Source organism: Carettochelys insculpta, chromosome 6 (assembly GCF_033958435.1).
Source record: "Carettochelys insculpta isolate YL-2023 chromosome 6, ASM3395843v1, whole genome shotgun sequence".
Classification (NCBI taxonomy): domain Eukaryota; kingdom Metazoa; phylum Chordata; order Testudines; family Carettochelyidae; genus Carettochelys; species Carettochelys insculpta.
The window spans coordinates 43,521,321-43,534,825 of record NC_134142.1 but is presented as its reverse complement, the minus strand read 5'-3'; the positions used below and the strand labels follow the sequence as shown (position 1 = coordinate 43,534,825).

Sequence of the window (13,505 nt, the reverse complement as noted above, 5' to 3'; positions counted from 1 at the left end):
TTCTCAGCGATTGGCTTATCGGCCCTGCGTGGGCGGGAGGAATCCGGCTTTCGGCCAATGGCAGTGGACAGAGGCGGAAGTGGTCCGTCCTGGCTGGGTCCGGGTGGAAGTGGTGCTTTGACTCAATCCTACGGCTGCCAAGATGCCGGGCGCGGCCGAGAAGGAATCGGAGCTGTCGGAGCGGATCGAGGCCTTCGTGTCGCGGCTGAAGCGGGGCGGTCAGCGGCTGAGCTCGGAGGAGGCGGCGCGGCAGACGGTGGGGCTGCTGAGGAAGATCATCGCCCATGGGCGCTGGAGCTGCGCGGGTGAGACGGCGGCGGCGGGACTTACGGGGCCGTGGTGGGGGCGGCCCCCCTCGCCGGGGCGCTTCGCCGGCCACGGGTAGCGCATCTTGGCCTGCGCCGGCTCCTCGTCCGCCCCCCAGCGGCGCCCGGGCTCGTTCCCCAGCGCTGGGCGCCATCGGACCCGTCTCGCGGCCAAGGAGCTTCCCTGAGCCCGAGCCCGGTTCGCCCTGTCCGCCCTGTCGGTGGGATGCGGCGCCTTCCGGCCCCAAATGCCGCCCCCCGCCGCAGGCCCGTGATCGCCCGCCCTGGGGTTCGTGGTACTCGTCGCGATTATCCCCCTTCGCCCACCCGGAGACTCGTCCCAGGGGTTAGGTTGCTGGTGAGCCCCCTCTCCAGCCTTAACAGGAGAAAACGCTGTAAGTGTCTGACGCCCACCACGTCCCTGCGGGTCGGGTTCTTCCCTCCCGGGTCTCCCTTTGTCTGTTTTTTTTTCTGCCGTTGTTGGATTTCTCGCTCTCTGCTGGTATTTGCAGCTCGTGCCCGTTCAGTGTGCCTTGTTAAATACAGATCAGAGTTGCCGCAGACACTCAGCGTGCTCACCAGCAGGACCCCTTCTCCCCCTGACACTCTGCTTTACTGTTTATGAGACTATGAACATTTCCTGGAATGTGTGACATCCAAACCACTTTGACTTCGTTTTGTGGGTGGGATTCAGTGATATACTCTGAAATATTGTAGTAAAAATTCCATTTTGCCTCATCCTTTTGCTTAGTAACATTGTTTAAAAAGTTTGCTTATGGCTCAATTATTTTCTAGGTTACACTGGTAGATTTTCTGTCTTAAGACTTGTTCCAATATATTAGTAGCAATTGAACCAGGTGAACCTCTGTGTGAGTTGGATTGATTTTAAGCTGGTATAGGTCCAATGCTGATAGGGTTACATGAGGCTGTGGCCAGGACCTGCTCTAGGCAGGATAGACACCAAGCCATCTCCTTGTTTCAGGGGAGCTGATGGAGCTGATTCGGAAGGAGGGCAGGAGGATGGCTGCAGCCCAGCCATCTGAGACAACTGTTGGAAATATGGTGCGGCGAGTGCTGAAGATCATTCGTGAGGAGTATGGCAGGTGAAGCTCTCTATCCCCCCATTGCCTGTGTGTATCTCTCTCAGTGACCTGGGAAAAGATCTTCCTGACAGGATGATTTGGATCCTGTATTTTGTTTTCTCTTTGCTGCTCCTGTGAGACCCTCTTCAGGAATCTAAGTGAGATGTTTGCCCTCTCCATGCTCACAGCTTTTCCTTCAAGGTTAAACATTTTAAATTCTGTTGTAGGAATGTTTGTAGCCCCAGTGAGCCTTGTGGTTTCCCAGATACTGATATTTCCTCTAGCAGGTGTTAACTGCTTTGTGAGCCTCCCTCTGGTACAGAACTATGTGCTCTGATCCTGCATCACAGGTACTTTCCTCTCCCCACTTTCTGAGGAGAGAGAGTCCTTGAGCCAAGCAGCTCAGTGTATTTCCTGCAGATTTCAAAGTTTACTAAAATAGCTTTCAGAAAGTACAGTTTATGAGCAAAGCTTGAGGTGGCTTTCTGCCACGACTGGCTCTGGAGGCTGTTTGTGAAAATGGGTGTAGCTCCCTTATCCACCCGAATATGAAAGGCCTCTTATTTCTCTGCTCTGGGGGGATAACATAGCTCAAAAGCAGCTTCTTCCATAGGCTTTCGTGAGGTGGTTTACCTGTGCTCTGTTCTTGGTGTGATGGGCTGTGCTCTCTCCATAGACTCCGTGGGCGTAGCGAGGAGAGTGACCAGCAGGAGTCACTGCACAAGCTTTTGACCTCTGGAGGGCTCAGCGAGGACTTCAACACTTCCTATCCCCCTCTCAGGGCTAATGTGATTGAAGCTATTAGTGAGCTGCTGATAGAACTGGGTAGGTGATGAACCAAGACTGTGGGAGAAAGTGCTTCTCATAGAATGGAAAGGATGGGGAGCTGTGAGGCTCAATCTCACAGAATGTTTGTGCCCTGGCATCGCTTCCTATGTGGTCCTGTGAGGAGAGTAAAGGAGCGTCAAGGATGCACTTGCCTCACAGGACCATGGCAAAGTTAACTCCTGCATTGTTTGCACTCGGAGCTTTGAAAGAATCTGAGCAGAGCCCTTCCTCCAAATGACAGGTGGGGCCATGGTGTGCTTAGTACAGTGGTGGACTCTGGAGACAGACTTCTGTCCTGCAGGGAACAGATTTAAATATTCCCCCTGCGCTTCTTCCCTGGCAAATGCATTGCAAGGATTGTCTCCACGGCCAATCCTCCACCTGAGACAGCTAGGAGGGGTTGCTATGGTGTGCTGCCTCCCAAGCACATGTGCCGCATGAACCTCTTAAATTTCATCTGCACCTGATACAACATTCAGCTTCAGTTCTCCTTCACAACACGTTGTCTTCTGCAGCTTGTCCCACAGACCAAGGACCATTTGTCTTCTTGAGGAGTACAGGGCTTGGCAACCCCCTCCACATTCAGTGCTGACAGGATATGACTTCCTCATGCATCTCCCTTTCTGGCACCAAAAGCTAGTCTGGGCAGGGTGACCATCATGGCTGATGCTGGTCCTTGCCTTTCATCAAGTTGTAGCTCAAAACTTCCCATCTCTGTCTCCATAGCCAGAGCTCTGAAAAGTTGCTGGGCTGTTTTAGCCAGTGAGGTAGCTCTAGGGAGAGGGAATTGAAGTTGTATGCAGTTGCAGAGGGCTTTTGCTCTCTCCTCTTGGTGCTGTGGCTGGAATCAACATAGCGGATATTGGACCTAACCCCCCTTCTCCCCCTCACTGCTGGATGGCTTCCCTTGCAGAGGGCACCAAGGATAACATTGCAACGCAGGCGCTGGAGCACATCCACTCCAATGAGGTGATCATGACCATTGGCTACTCTCGCACTGTTGAGGCCTTCCTGAAGGAGGCAGCACGCAAGCGGAAATTCCATGTCATTGTGGCGGAGTGTGCACCTTTCTGCCAGGTAGGGCCCCTGCTAGCCATGTTCTCCAGGCCCTGCCTGAGGTATCTGCAGTGCTTTTATCCACCTTAGGAGGAGTGGGTGTCCAAATAACAGGTACTTCTGCTAAGTAGGAGTAAGAATGACGGAGGGTCCAAGCTGCTCCAAGAAATGCTATGGGATTGCTGCCAGTGACCAATAAGTGGGACAAATTCTTTGTCTACCCACCCCTCAGTGATTTAGAGGAGCACATATGTGTTATACCCCTGGCATGTTCCTGGCTCCGAAAATGTAACTTCTGGCTTGAACTGAGTGTGTCTGCTGCTGCATTGAGTCTGGCTCAAGAGCTTCATTGTCTGGGTCCTTAAGGAACTCACCTGATTCTCCATCTTCTGCAGGGTCATGAAATGGCTGTTCGTCTGTCTAAAGAGGAAATTGAAACCACTGTCATGAGTGATGCTGCCATCTTTGCTGTCATGTCTCGAGTCAACAAGGTAGGTTTGGGAAGTGGAGGGCGGTATGGAAGTGCTGGTGTTCACGTCTGAGATGGCCATCCATAGGCAGTGTTAAGTGAGTTTGCTTCCCCTGGCAAAGATCCCAAAGTGACTGGAGAGAGGTGGTGAAAGAGGCTGTCTCAGGAAGGGTTTTAATATTTACATCTTGTACCCAGCACAACATGAGAGCTACTGTACAGACAGGTAGAAAGAGAGAAGCTGACGGGGCATGGGGAATAGGATGCACTGTATTTGTTGAGACCAATGTGACTAGCCCACTAGATACTTGCCACCTGGGTGGCTAAATTTCCAGAATGCATTAGAACAACCAGCAATTCCAAGTGGAGGCAAAGTTGCTCTGAGACTGACAAAGCCAAGTGAGACAAAGGGTTGACTCCAGCTTTTTTTTTTTTTTTTTTAAATTAACAACACACACCCCCACGCCCCCCCACACACTTCAAGCTTGCCCATCCCCAGAGGAAGAAGCACTGCGCCCTGCCTGGAGCATGAGTCACACAGCAGGCAGTATGCCCAGCCTTTGGCGTGGTGTCAGGAAATAGCTGCTGGATGTCCTCACAGCTCTGATGGCTTTCTTTGCTAACTTGTGGAGATAAGATTAGGGCACCGCAGCCCTGCAACAAATGCTTGTTAGTTCTCCAACTTCCACTTGGTGGGTCTGACAGCTCTGGGGGCTGCTCTAGTTAGAGGAGAGCTTTTGTGCTGCGCCAGTCCTGGATGGGCAAGCTGCTGAGCTACAATCCCTGTCTTCCCTTATCTCTTTAGTCAGTGTAATGCCATCTTGCCAGGATGCATAAAGATGCTGAGAGCTTGTGGCCTCTAGCCCCAGCATGGGCTAAGCCAGCAGCCCAGAATTTGGAGCTCCTTTTACCTATCTGTCGCAGTTAACTGCCCAGTATGCTAACACTTATTTGTACTTGGTAGGTGATCATTGGTACAAAGACAATCTTGGCTAATGGTGCCTTGATCGCTGTAAGTGGGACTCATACTCTGGCCCTGGCAGCTAAACATCATTCCACTCCCCTTATCGTCTGTGCACCCATGTTCAAGCATTCACCACAGGTAGGTGTAGCCACTTTGATTACTGCAATTCCTCTGCCTCAGGGCAAATAGACCTGAATAGCTCAGGGAAAGGAGGAACGGCAGCACTGATTGGCTGAAATACAGGCTGGCAATCCAGAAGGCTGCTACAAACCCTGGGAGTGTGCCTTGATCCTAATGCCCCCTCCCATTGATGCACCTCCCCCAGTGGCTCTGCTGATGCATCTCAGGCCTTTGCTCCAGTCCCTACTACCAGATACACTGAATGGTGGGCTCTTAGGATGCAGACCAAGATTTATGGAGATACACATCTTGTAGAACTGGAAGGGATCTTGGGAGGTCATTGAGTCCCGTCTCCTGCCCTCTTGGCAGGACCAAGCACCATTTTTTTTTTGTTTTTTGTTTTGCCCCAGATCCCTAAATGGCCCCCTCAAGGATTGAGCTCACAACCCTGGGTTTAGCAGGCCCATGCTCAAGCTTGACAGCTTCCATACTCAACCACTTAATCCAGTGGCAGTTTGAACTCACATTTTCATAGGTGAAAGAAGATGTTTTAGAACTTTCCTGTTCTGGTCCTTTGATACTGTGATATGGATCCTGGCTCAAGTCACTGAAGAGTGGCTTTGGGCAGTCATGACCATCTCCTCTCTTGACCTACCACGACGTCCTGCAGTGGCCAGAATAGATGCAGGAGTAAAGAACTAGGAATGGATGGCTTGCCTGAGATCCTTGCTGCAGTTTCACCTGCATTTCTCTTTCATATTCCAGTCTGAGGCTGCAGGAGACGGCTGTACACCCTACGTATCTGAGCTGTAAAGCATTTACTTTGTTCTGCTCAGTCCCTTCCAACTGTTGCACCCCCAGCTCCATAGGTTATTATGGGGATGCACAGCCTCTCCTGACTCTATTGCTTTTTCTTCCAGTTCCCTAATGAAGAGGATTCATTCCACAAGTTTGTTTCCCCACAAGAAGTGCTGCCTTTCACAGAAGGTACTGGTCCTCTTTTAGCAGGTTTTTGAAGAGGAACTAGATATGTAAATCCCAGGATGTGGCACCTGATCTTACACATTTAAAGACAGGATTGTAACGAAGGGAAAGAAACCCTTTATCTTAAACTCTATAACATGGGTGTCCAACCTTTTGGCTGGCCTGGGCCGCATTGAGTGAAGATAGTCTTGGGCTGCGTACAAAATATATAATATAGTTAATGTATATAAATCACATAATAATGTTAAAAGTTTACGATCTTGTGGGGCCGCATTACTAGCTGTCCAGGGCTGCAGGTTGGACACGCGTGCTCTATAATGATTCTAACTACTTTCCTAATTTACATGTTACTTGGCAGATGGGAGCATTAGAACAGGGTTTCCTCTGAACTCCATCCTTGCTGTTGGGTCCTGTCCTTATGTATGTAGTAATTAAAAAAAAAAAAATCAAAATTCTGGTGGTGAGTGCCTGCTAATGGGTGGCACAGACCTAGTACACTGGCAGAGAAGCCTAACTATTTTCAGTGTAGCTCTCATAAGTACTGTGACTTCTGGCTGACATAGTTCTGCTCCTACCATGGGGCTTCTCAGGCAAGGTTACCCATGCAGTTCTAGTCTCACCAGTTAAGAAAGATGATTCAGACCAGAATAGGTACAGAGGAGGAGTACTAGGATAATCAGGGGAACGGAGAACCTGCCTTACAAGAAGAAACAAAATGAAACAGAAACATAGCTCTTGGCATGTTTTGCCTAAAATCAAAGGCTGTGGGGAAATAGGATTTCTTTCTACAAAATAAATCAGAGGACGCGTTAGGCAATGAAAGGACTGAAGTTAACTGGCAGTGTTGGCACAAGAACAAAGGGATATAAATTGACTATCAGCAGGTTGAGGCTTGAAATTACATGCATGGTTCTAACTCTCGCAGCAGTGAAATTCTGCAACACCCTTCCAGAGGAAGTAGTGGGGGGGAAACCCTAACTTGTTTTAAGATTGAGCTTGATACACTTACGGAGGAGGTGTTATGATGCAGTAGCCTACAGTGACATATGGCTCATTTAACACTGCTATTAGCCAATTTCTCCAATAGTTGGAGGTGGGACACTGGATGCCGGGGGGCGTGCTACAGTCAGTTCTTCTAGGTCTTGTTCACGTGCTCCTGACCTAAGTGATCGCCATACTGGAGGACTGTTTCACTTGCCCAAGACCAGACTGGCAGAGACAGTAGAGGAGGAATTGCCTTTCCTGGAAGCATCAGGCACTGGTGGTTAGCAATCAAACATCAGCAGGGCAAGCTGTATCATTCTTCTTGAGATTGTGGTCTATACTCATAATTCCAATACACGTACCATGAATCTCATTCCACCATCTCAATGCTGATTTTTATGGGTTGTGGGGTAAGGGTCACAACCTGTGCTCCAGGCAGTGTATGGTGAAGCCACACTCCATCACCTTGTCTGCTGCTCATCTCTAATACCATGATTGTTTCCCTTTCAGGGGAGATCCTGTCAAAGATCAGTGTTCACTGTCCAGTGTTTGACTATGTTCCCCCAGAGCTCATCACGCTATTTATCTCCAATATTGGGGGTAACGCACCCTCGTACATCTATCGCCTCATGAGTGAGCTCTACCATCCTGATGACCATGAACTCTGAGCTCTGTTGGGTTGAAGTGCCTGTGTGTTTTGGCTCTTCCTACCTTGTTCTTTGGAAAGATCCAGCATCTAAATAAACCTAGGGCTGCAGAGATGGGAGTGACTGTCTTCAAAAGGAACCATCTACATGGAGTATGATTTTTTTCCTCCCTAGTAAAGAGCAGCAGAGATCAAGGCCTGGCTTTGCTCTGTCACTTGTTTTACAAGCCCCATGAAGCAGTTTTTAATTTATTTGATTTTTTGGAACCCGTTGTTGCCATTCTTGTATATTTCTACATACCTTCTGGTTTCATAATGGACAAGGTGTAAATGGGATTTTCTGTTGCCACTAAGTCGCATTACCTTAGTGTGCTACAATAAAGACTGCTCGTGGTCGCTGCTGTTGCCTTATTTTCTACACGAGAATAAAATGCTCATTCTTCAAACAGTAGCAGAACACTGTCCCTGAGAGTAAGCTGGTGGTGTTGTAAGATATCTATAGTTGCTTAAGTGGCTGTATGACAACTATTACAACTCAAAGGCCTTAACAGTGCATTCTCTTTAGCCATCTCTGGCAACATGAGAGCTAGCCTGACAGCACAGCAATACTGCATCCCAGTTTAAGGTAAGAAATGAAGTATTTTCCTTCCCCTGGTTTCATTTAGATGGTAAAGCCTGCCAGTCCAGGATTCTTGCATTTAATCTAGGCACTTAAATCCTGTTTGTTACAGTAATGTGTGAGTAAATACAAACTTGTAACATGACCCCCTTATTGGTACAGAAATAAACCCCCATTTGGTTAGACCTGCAAGGTGAAGTGAAGAATGGAGGCAGAATAAAATTAGAGTAGGAGCATGACTTATTGCAAGGAATGCTCTAAGATTCTTAATTACCTCTTCTCCAGTGAACTCATCTGTCACTGAGAAGAAAGCATCTGATTGTACTTTTGAGCTCTCCCTTCCACTTGGAGAAAAGGACCAATGTGCTGTTAAAGCTGCAGGCAAGAAAAGAAACATCAAGCCAGGACTGCTCTATAGTTAGATGCTTAGATGAATAAAGTGAGACTTTTGGTTACTTTATGGTCTGACTCTAAGGCTATGTCTAGAGTAGAGGGATTTGTTGGCAGAAGTTTTTGTTGGAAGAGATCTTCTGACAAAACTTACGTCGACAGATCGCGGCCGGACCATAGGGCAGATCACAAGAGCAATCCACTCTGTTGATAGAGAGCAGCCAGACTGCCCAGCTACTCTATTGGCAAAACAGCCAACAGGAAGCACAGCACATAGTGCTGCCCGGTGTGCCAGAAGCCCCGCCCCCCCCCCCCCCCCCCCCCCCCCCCCCCCCCCCCCCACGTCCAGACCAGCTTTTTGTTCACAGATCTGTTGACAGAAGCATTCTTCCTTGTGGCGTACAGCTGTTGACAAAAGTGCTGCATTCAGAATGCCCTTGGGAATCTGGTATCAGAGGGGTAGCCGTGTTAGTCTGGATCTGTAACAGCAACGAAGAGTCCTGGGGCACTTCATAGACTAACAGAAAAGTTTTGAGCATGTGCTCACGAAAGCTCATGCTCAAAACTTTTCTGTTCGTCTATAAAGTGCCACAGGACCCTTCATTGCTTGGGAATCTGGACACTCCAAGGGTTTTGCCAACAAATTCCTCTAGACTTAGCCCAACTTCACCTACAAAAGAACGTTAGAGATGGACTATTCTTGTTCCAGTCAGACAAGAGGCTGAGGAAAGTGTTGCTGATTTATTAATAAATACTTAGCCCTCCATGCTTTCAAAGCATTGTAAATACATTAAAACAACCCTTCCCCCATGAGTCCTGCTAGAATCACAAGAAGAGAATTTAACATTTACAAATGTGAGGCAATTTATACCCTTCAGGAGCCAATTCTTGGTGTACAATATACTTTATCAACATTGAAGCCTCTGGGCTACAAGAGTATACATTCCCAGGGATAATCTGTGCTCAAAAGGTCAGCTGTGAAGGTAGGATTTCTGACACCATTCTGGCTCAGGAATTGCATCCAAACAAGGAATGTTTGTTTCACATTTCTGGCTGTAAGTACGGGGGGATCATGAGACATCAATACTCCTGGAGGGTCTGGTTTTCAGCTCATACTTCCACAGTACTCTCCTTGTTTCCCAAACAGCTGCCAGGCTTGGGCCATTCTCCGCAGTTTAGCCAAATTAGGTTTAGGCTAGTAGAAGAAAAGAGAAAAAATTGATACAAAGCTTCATTAATTGATACAAAGCTCCCCAGTCCTTTCCCCACGCAGAAAGATGCTCAAGTGTTTTATCAAATCTAATTTTGCATGTCCTCTGTGGCTTCCCCCTAGGAGCCAATTTCACAATTGGCTGCAGTACCCTGGCACCAGGGTGGATAAAAATCAAGGTTTTGTTTTATTTAAATACACATCTTGTTAGTTTGTTGCTTCTCATTTTAGGCTTAAGTGTTTTGCACTTGTTCCTTTCATTAGCTTCCTCCTTAATGGCAGAATTTCAGGTTTTAGATGTTTCTAGGGGTGCAAGTAATTAAACTCCTTACAGGTACTGTCCTATGACACATACCTGCCCCCTAGGAGGGGCACCCAGGATAGGTGATGGGGGAGTTGCAATATGACAGTACCTATAAGAAATTTTAAGTGTGGGGTGGAGCATGAGGGGGTAGAGGCATTGGGGCTGGGTGGGGGGCAGACGGACCTTAGGTCCGGGTTACCTGATGCTGCTGAAGGGCTGTTTCTTCGGGGGAGTTACTCAGTAGACTCAGTTCGTTTGAGCCTGCTTATTGTATCCTATGTAGCAAATTCCTACAGCAAGCAATTTTAACACTATAGTCAATGTGGTAAGTAAAATGACCTTCCTATTTTGTAACCGGTACCATAATCCAATATATTGAACTGGCATGAGTGAAGAAAGCTGCAATGTTTTGGCAAGGGTATTTCTCTGGCAGGGTTTGAAATCAATAGGATTTGTGCTCATAAGTTACTTAAGTGCCTACATATAGGCATAAGAGCCTAATTTCAGGCTCCTATTTTGAAATGTTTGGTCATAATTTTAATGTTGTAAATGTCTAACTTTTCACTGTTAATACTGAACCAATTTTATTCTGAAATGAAAAGTTTTATGACCCTAAGACGAATTCAGTAAAAATACAATTTTTCAACTGCTGGGGCTACACTTATCTTTCATTTTAAGCAAGTAAATGGAGATACAAATGTGAGTAAAGTCACTTACCAGCTTGTTTGCAGGACCAGGTCTGTACTATTAAATTTATTTTTGTAAAATTAAAGTACCTTACTGGCAGTAGCATTTGAAAAACTAGTTCATTGCATATTTTCATCTAAAGTTGCAGTAGTACACATTTTCAAACTAGGTTTGCAAATCTTATACCTAACTTAAAAAATCACTCTACCAGCCTTGATTTTTTTTCTTTACTTCAACCTTTGTCTCTTGGTTATAATTCTTATCATCCTAAATAATTCTACTCTTCAAATAGCAGTAGATTTACCCATTTGCGCACACTGCTAATGCATTGTTTCAGGCAGACATTTCAAAAGAAACTGAGTTATGAGAGAAGAAAGCAAGAGTACTGAGTCAACAGTGTGATGCTGTTGCAAAAAAAGCAAACATAATTCTGGGATGCATTAATAGGTGTGTTGTGAACAAGACATGAGAAGTCATTCTTCCGCTCTACTCTGCGCTGGTTAGGCCTCAGCTGGAGTGTTGTGTCCAGTTCTGGGCACCACAGTTCAAGAAAGATGTGGAGAAATTAGAGAGGGTCCAGAAAAGAGCGACAAGAATGATTAAAGGTTTAGCGAATGTGACTATGACAAAAGGCTGAAAGAATTGGGCTTGTTTAGTTTGGAAAAGAGAAAATTAAGGGAAGACATGATAGCGGTTTTCAGGTATCCAAAAGGGTGTCAATAAGGAGGAGGGAGAAAACTTGTTCTTCTTGGCCTCTGAGGATAGAACAAGAGGCAATGGACTTAAACTGCAGCAAGGGAGGTTTAGGTTGGACATGAGGAAAAAGTTCCTAACTGTCAGGGTTGTCAAACAGTGGAATAAATTGCCAAGGGAGGTTGTGGAATCTCCATCTCTGGAGATATTTAAGAACAGGTTAGATAGATGTCTATCAGGGATGGTTTAGACAGTACCTGGTCCTGCTATTGGGGCAGGGGGCTGGACTCAATGGCCTCTCAAGGTCCCCTCCAGTCCTTGTATTCTATGATTCTATGATCTGCTTTGGGGTATCCTATGTGCTCAACATATGTAGGGGCCAGCACAGTTAGTAGGGAGCTACAGAAAGGCGCACATTACTAGTTCTTCCCTCAACTACTAGCTGTCCCTTAGCCAAACTAGACAGAGTTAACCCTTATTCTCTCCTCATATAACCTGCAATTACCTGGCCCTTTTTTTTTCTTTTTTGCTCTTCTTTGAACTTACTCCAATTTGTCCAGAGATGAGTTTATAGCAGTGATCAACGGCAGTGTTACCAATAGCATAACTCCTTCTAATGATACAGGATAGCTGGATAACCACTGTCAGTGGCTGCTTCTCAAGTCTATACAACTTCAGGAAGCAACACTAGGAAATGGCATGGCAGTAGGGTTGTCAGGGTAAATGTGTAATATGCCACATGAGTAGAGAGACTAAAATAGCCTCTGGCTCTTTGCACCCAATGAGTTGCATTCTTCATTTATACACAATACCTCAGGAAATAATACAGGACCAGTTAAGGGAAGAACAGGAGCTATAGGTTTACCTCACAGGTGGCCAGTGGTTATTTCAGTCAGGACACCACTGTATTAAGTGCTGTTGGTTAGCCTGAAATCTGGATGAAAAGATTTAATGGATTTCAGACAACCCATTCCATGCTCATCTTTCTCTGCCCAGCATTTCACACTGTACCTGCTTTTCCTGCTTCAGGTGGTCTGTATCTGCAAGTGGCATCATAGACGGTCTCCCATGCGCACACTGGAAAGGCAACTGGCAAGAGGACAAAGCTTCTATAAGCTGGCAGCTTTCCTCCATAGTCAAGATATCATTAAACTTAATAGCTCCTGAAAAGAGAGGCAAATTATAGCACAAGCTGGCAAGAGTTCAGCTCAGCTAACAAGCACCCTCTCGGAACTATGGATAACACAGCAAGTTAATATGGGGCAGCTCCCACTGCCTCCTCTTCCCTGAGGCCACAAACCAACAGCACAAGCCAGACTTCACCAGACTTCAGATTTAGGTTCAGTTAATCTGACTTCCCTCAAGAAGCCTTCCTAGCACATGCACGCACTAGCTTCTCCCTAGCCTAAGCTGCTTGGTCTGGTCTGAGGTTGCCGGTCTGGTGCGGTGGCAGGGCTACTTCCTTGCTTCCAGATATTACTGTCATTGCAGCACAAAGCAAATGAGCAGTTTCCTCAGGAGCTAAAAACAAGGCCACACCACACATAAGGAGCTACCAGAGCAGAGAGAGACTGAATACCACCTCATTTGCTACTTAGAGATTGAGCACCATCTCAGTAATCACTTGCTCTACTCCCACACATGGGCATTTAATGCAACTACTGCAGATCTAGGCAAGCTAATAAGATATTTCTCATACTTTAACAACATTTAACTTTCTTATCACCAGAGGGTGTGAGAATCTATTGTCTCATATACTCCCCCCCTTAGGAGTTTGTACCCTGCAGTTCAGAGATGGCACTTGGTCTTGCTCTTCTAGCTAAAAGAAGTTTTCTATGCCATGTGCAGCTTGGAGACTCTAGTGGTGTGGCCTTGCAACAGTGCCACCAATCCATGTATCCTTTGGCTGTAAGAGGAATGTTAATGCAATTGTAAGATCTCTGCTGGCATGAAGGGGTTAGAAATATGGCAGCCTGCATTTGTGAGATCTGCTCATCCTTCTAGACTTCTGAAAGCTCAGAAGGTGAGCCAGATGTCCATTATGGATCTAGAGAATGAGCATTTCCTTGGCCTCCAGGACGCCATACACTGGTATTTCTACAACTTACCATGGGGGGGGAATCAAAAATGTGCTCTTTGAGTATAGGGCACTCCTTCTGCATCT

General features: G+C 46.8%; 2 protein-coding genes across 7 annotated transcripts in view; one reads left to right on the top strand and one right to left on the bottom strand.

The window, feature by feature from the left end:
* The first annotated feature begins 80 nt into the window (after window positions 1-80).
* EIF2B2 (eukaryotic translation initiation factor 2B subunit beta) lies at window positions 81-7,834 on the top strand. The gene is made up of 8 exons (XM_074996772.1): window positions 81-305; window positions 1,288-1,408; window positions 2,064-2,212; window positions 3,129-3,292; window positions 3,667-3,762; window positions 4,705-4,842; window positions 5,745-5,811; window positions 7,303-7,834. Exons 1-8 carry the CDS (start codon window positions 143-145, stop codon window positions 7,458-7,460), a joined length of 1,056 nt encoding a protein of 351 aa, XP_074852873.1. The 5' UTR covers window positions 81-142; the 3' UTR covers window positions 7,461-7,834.
* Window positions 7,835-8,835: 1,001 nt separating this feature from the next.
* The window catches only part of MLH3 (mutL homolog 3), a 30,475-nt gene continuing 25,805 nt past the window's right edge, over window positions 8,836-13,505 (bottom strand). For 4 of the 6 annotated variants that reach the window (XM_074996768.1, XM_074996764.1, XM_074996765.1 and 1 more), the window contains 2 exons: window positions 12,353-12,504; window positions 8,844-9,642 (listed from right to left, as the gene is read on the bottom strand). In XM_074996768.1, the coding sequence (XP_074852869.1) occupies window positions 9,553-9,642; window positions 12,353-12,504 (242 nt within the window). In that variant the 3' untranslated portion in view covers window positions 8,844-9,552. Of the gene's footprint in view, window positions 9,643-12,352; window positions 12,505-13,505 lie in introns of all 6 variants that reach the window. The other 2 variants (XM_074996769.1, XM_074996771.1) reach the window with 2 other exon arrangements.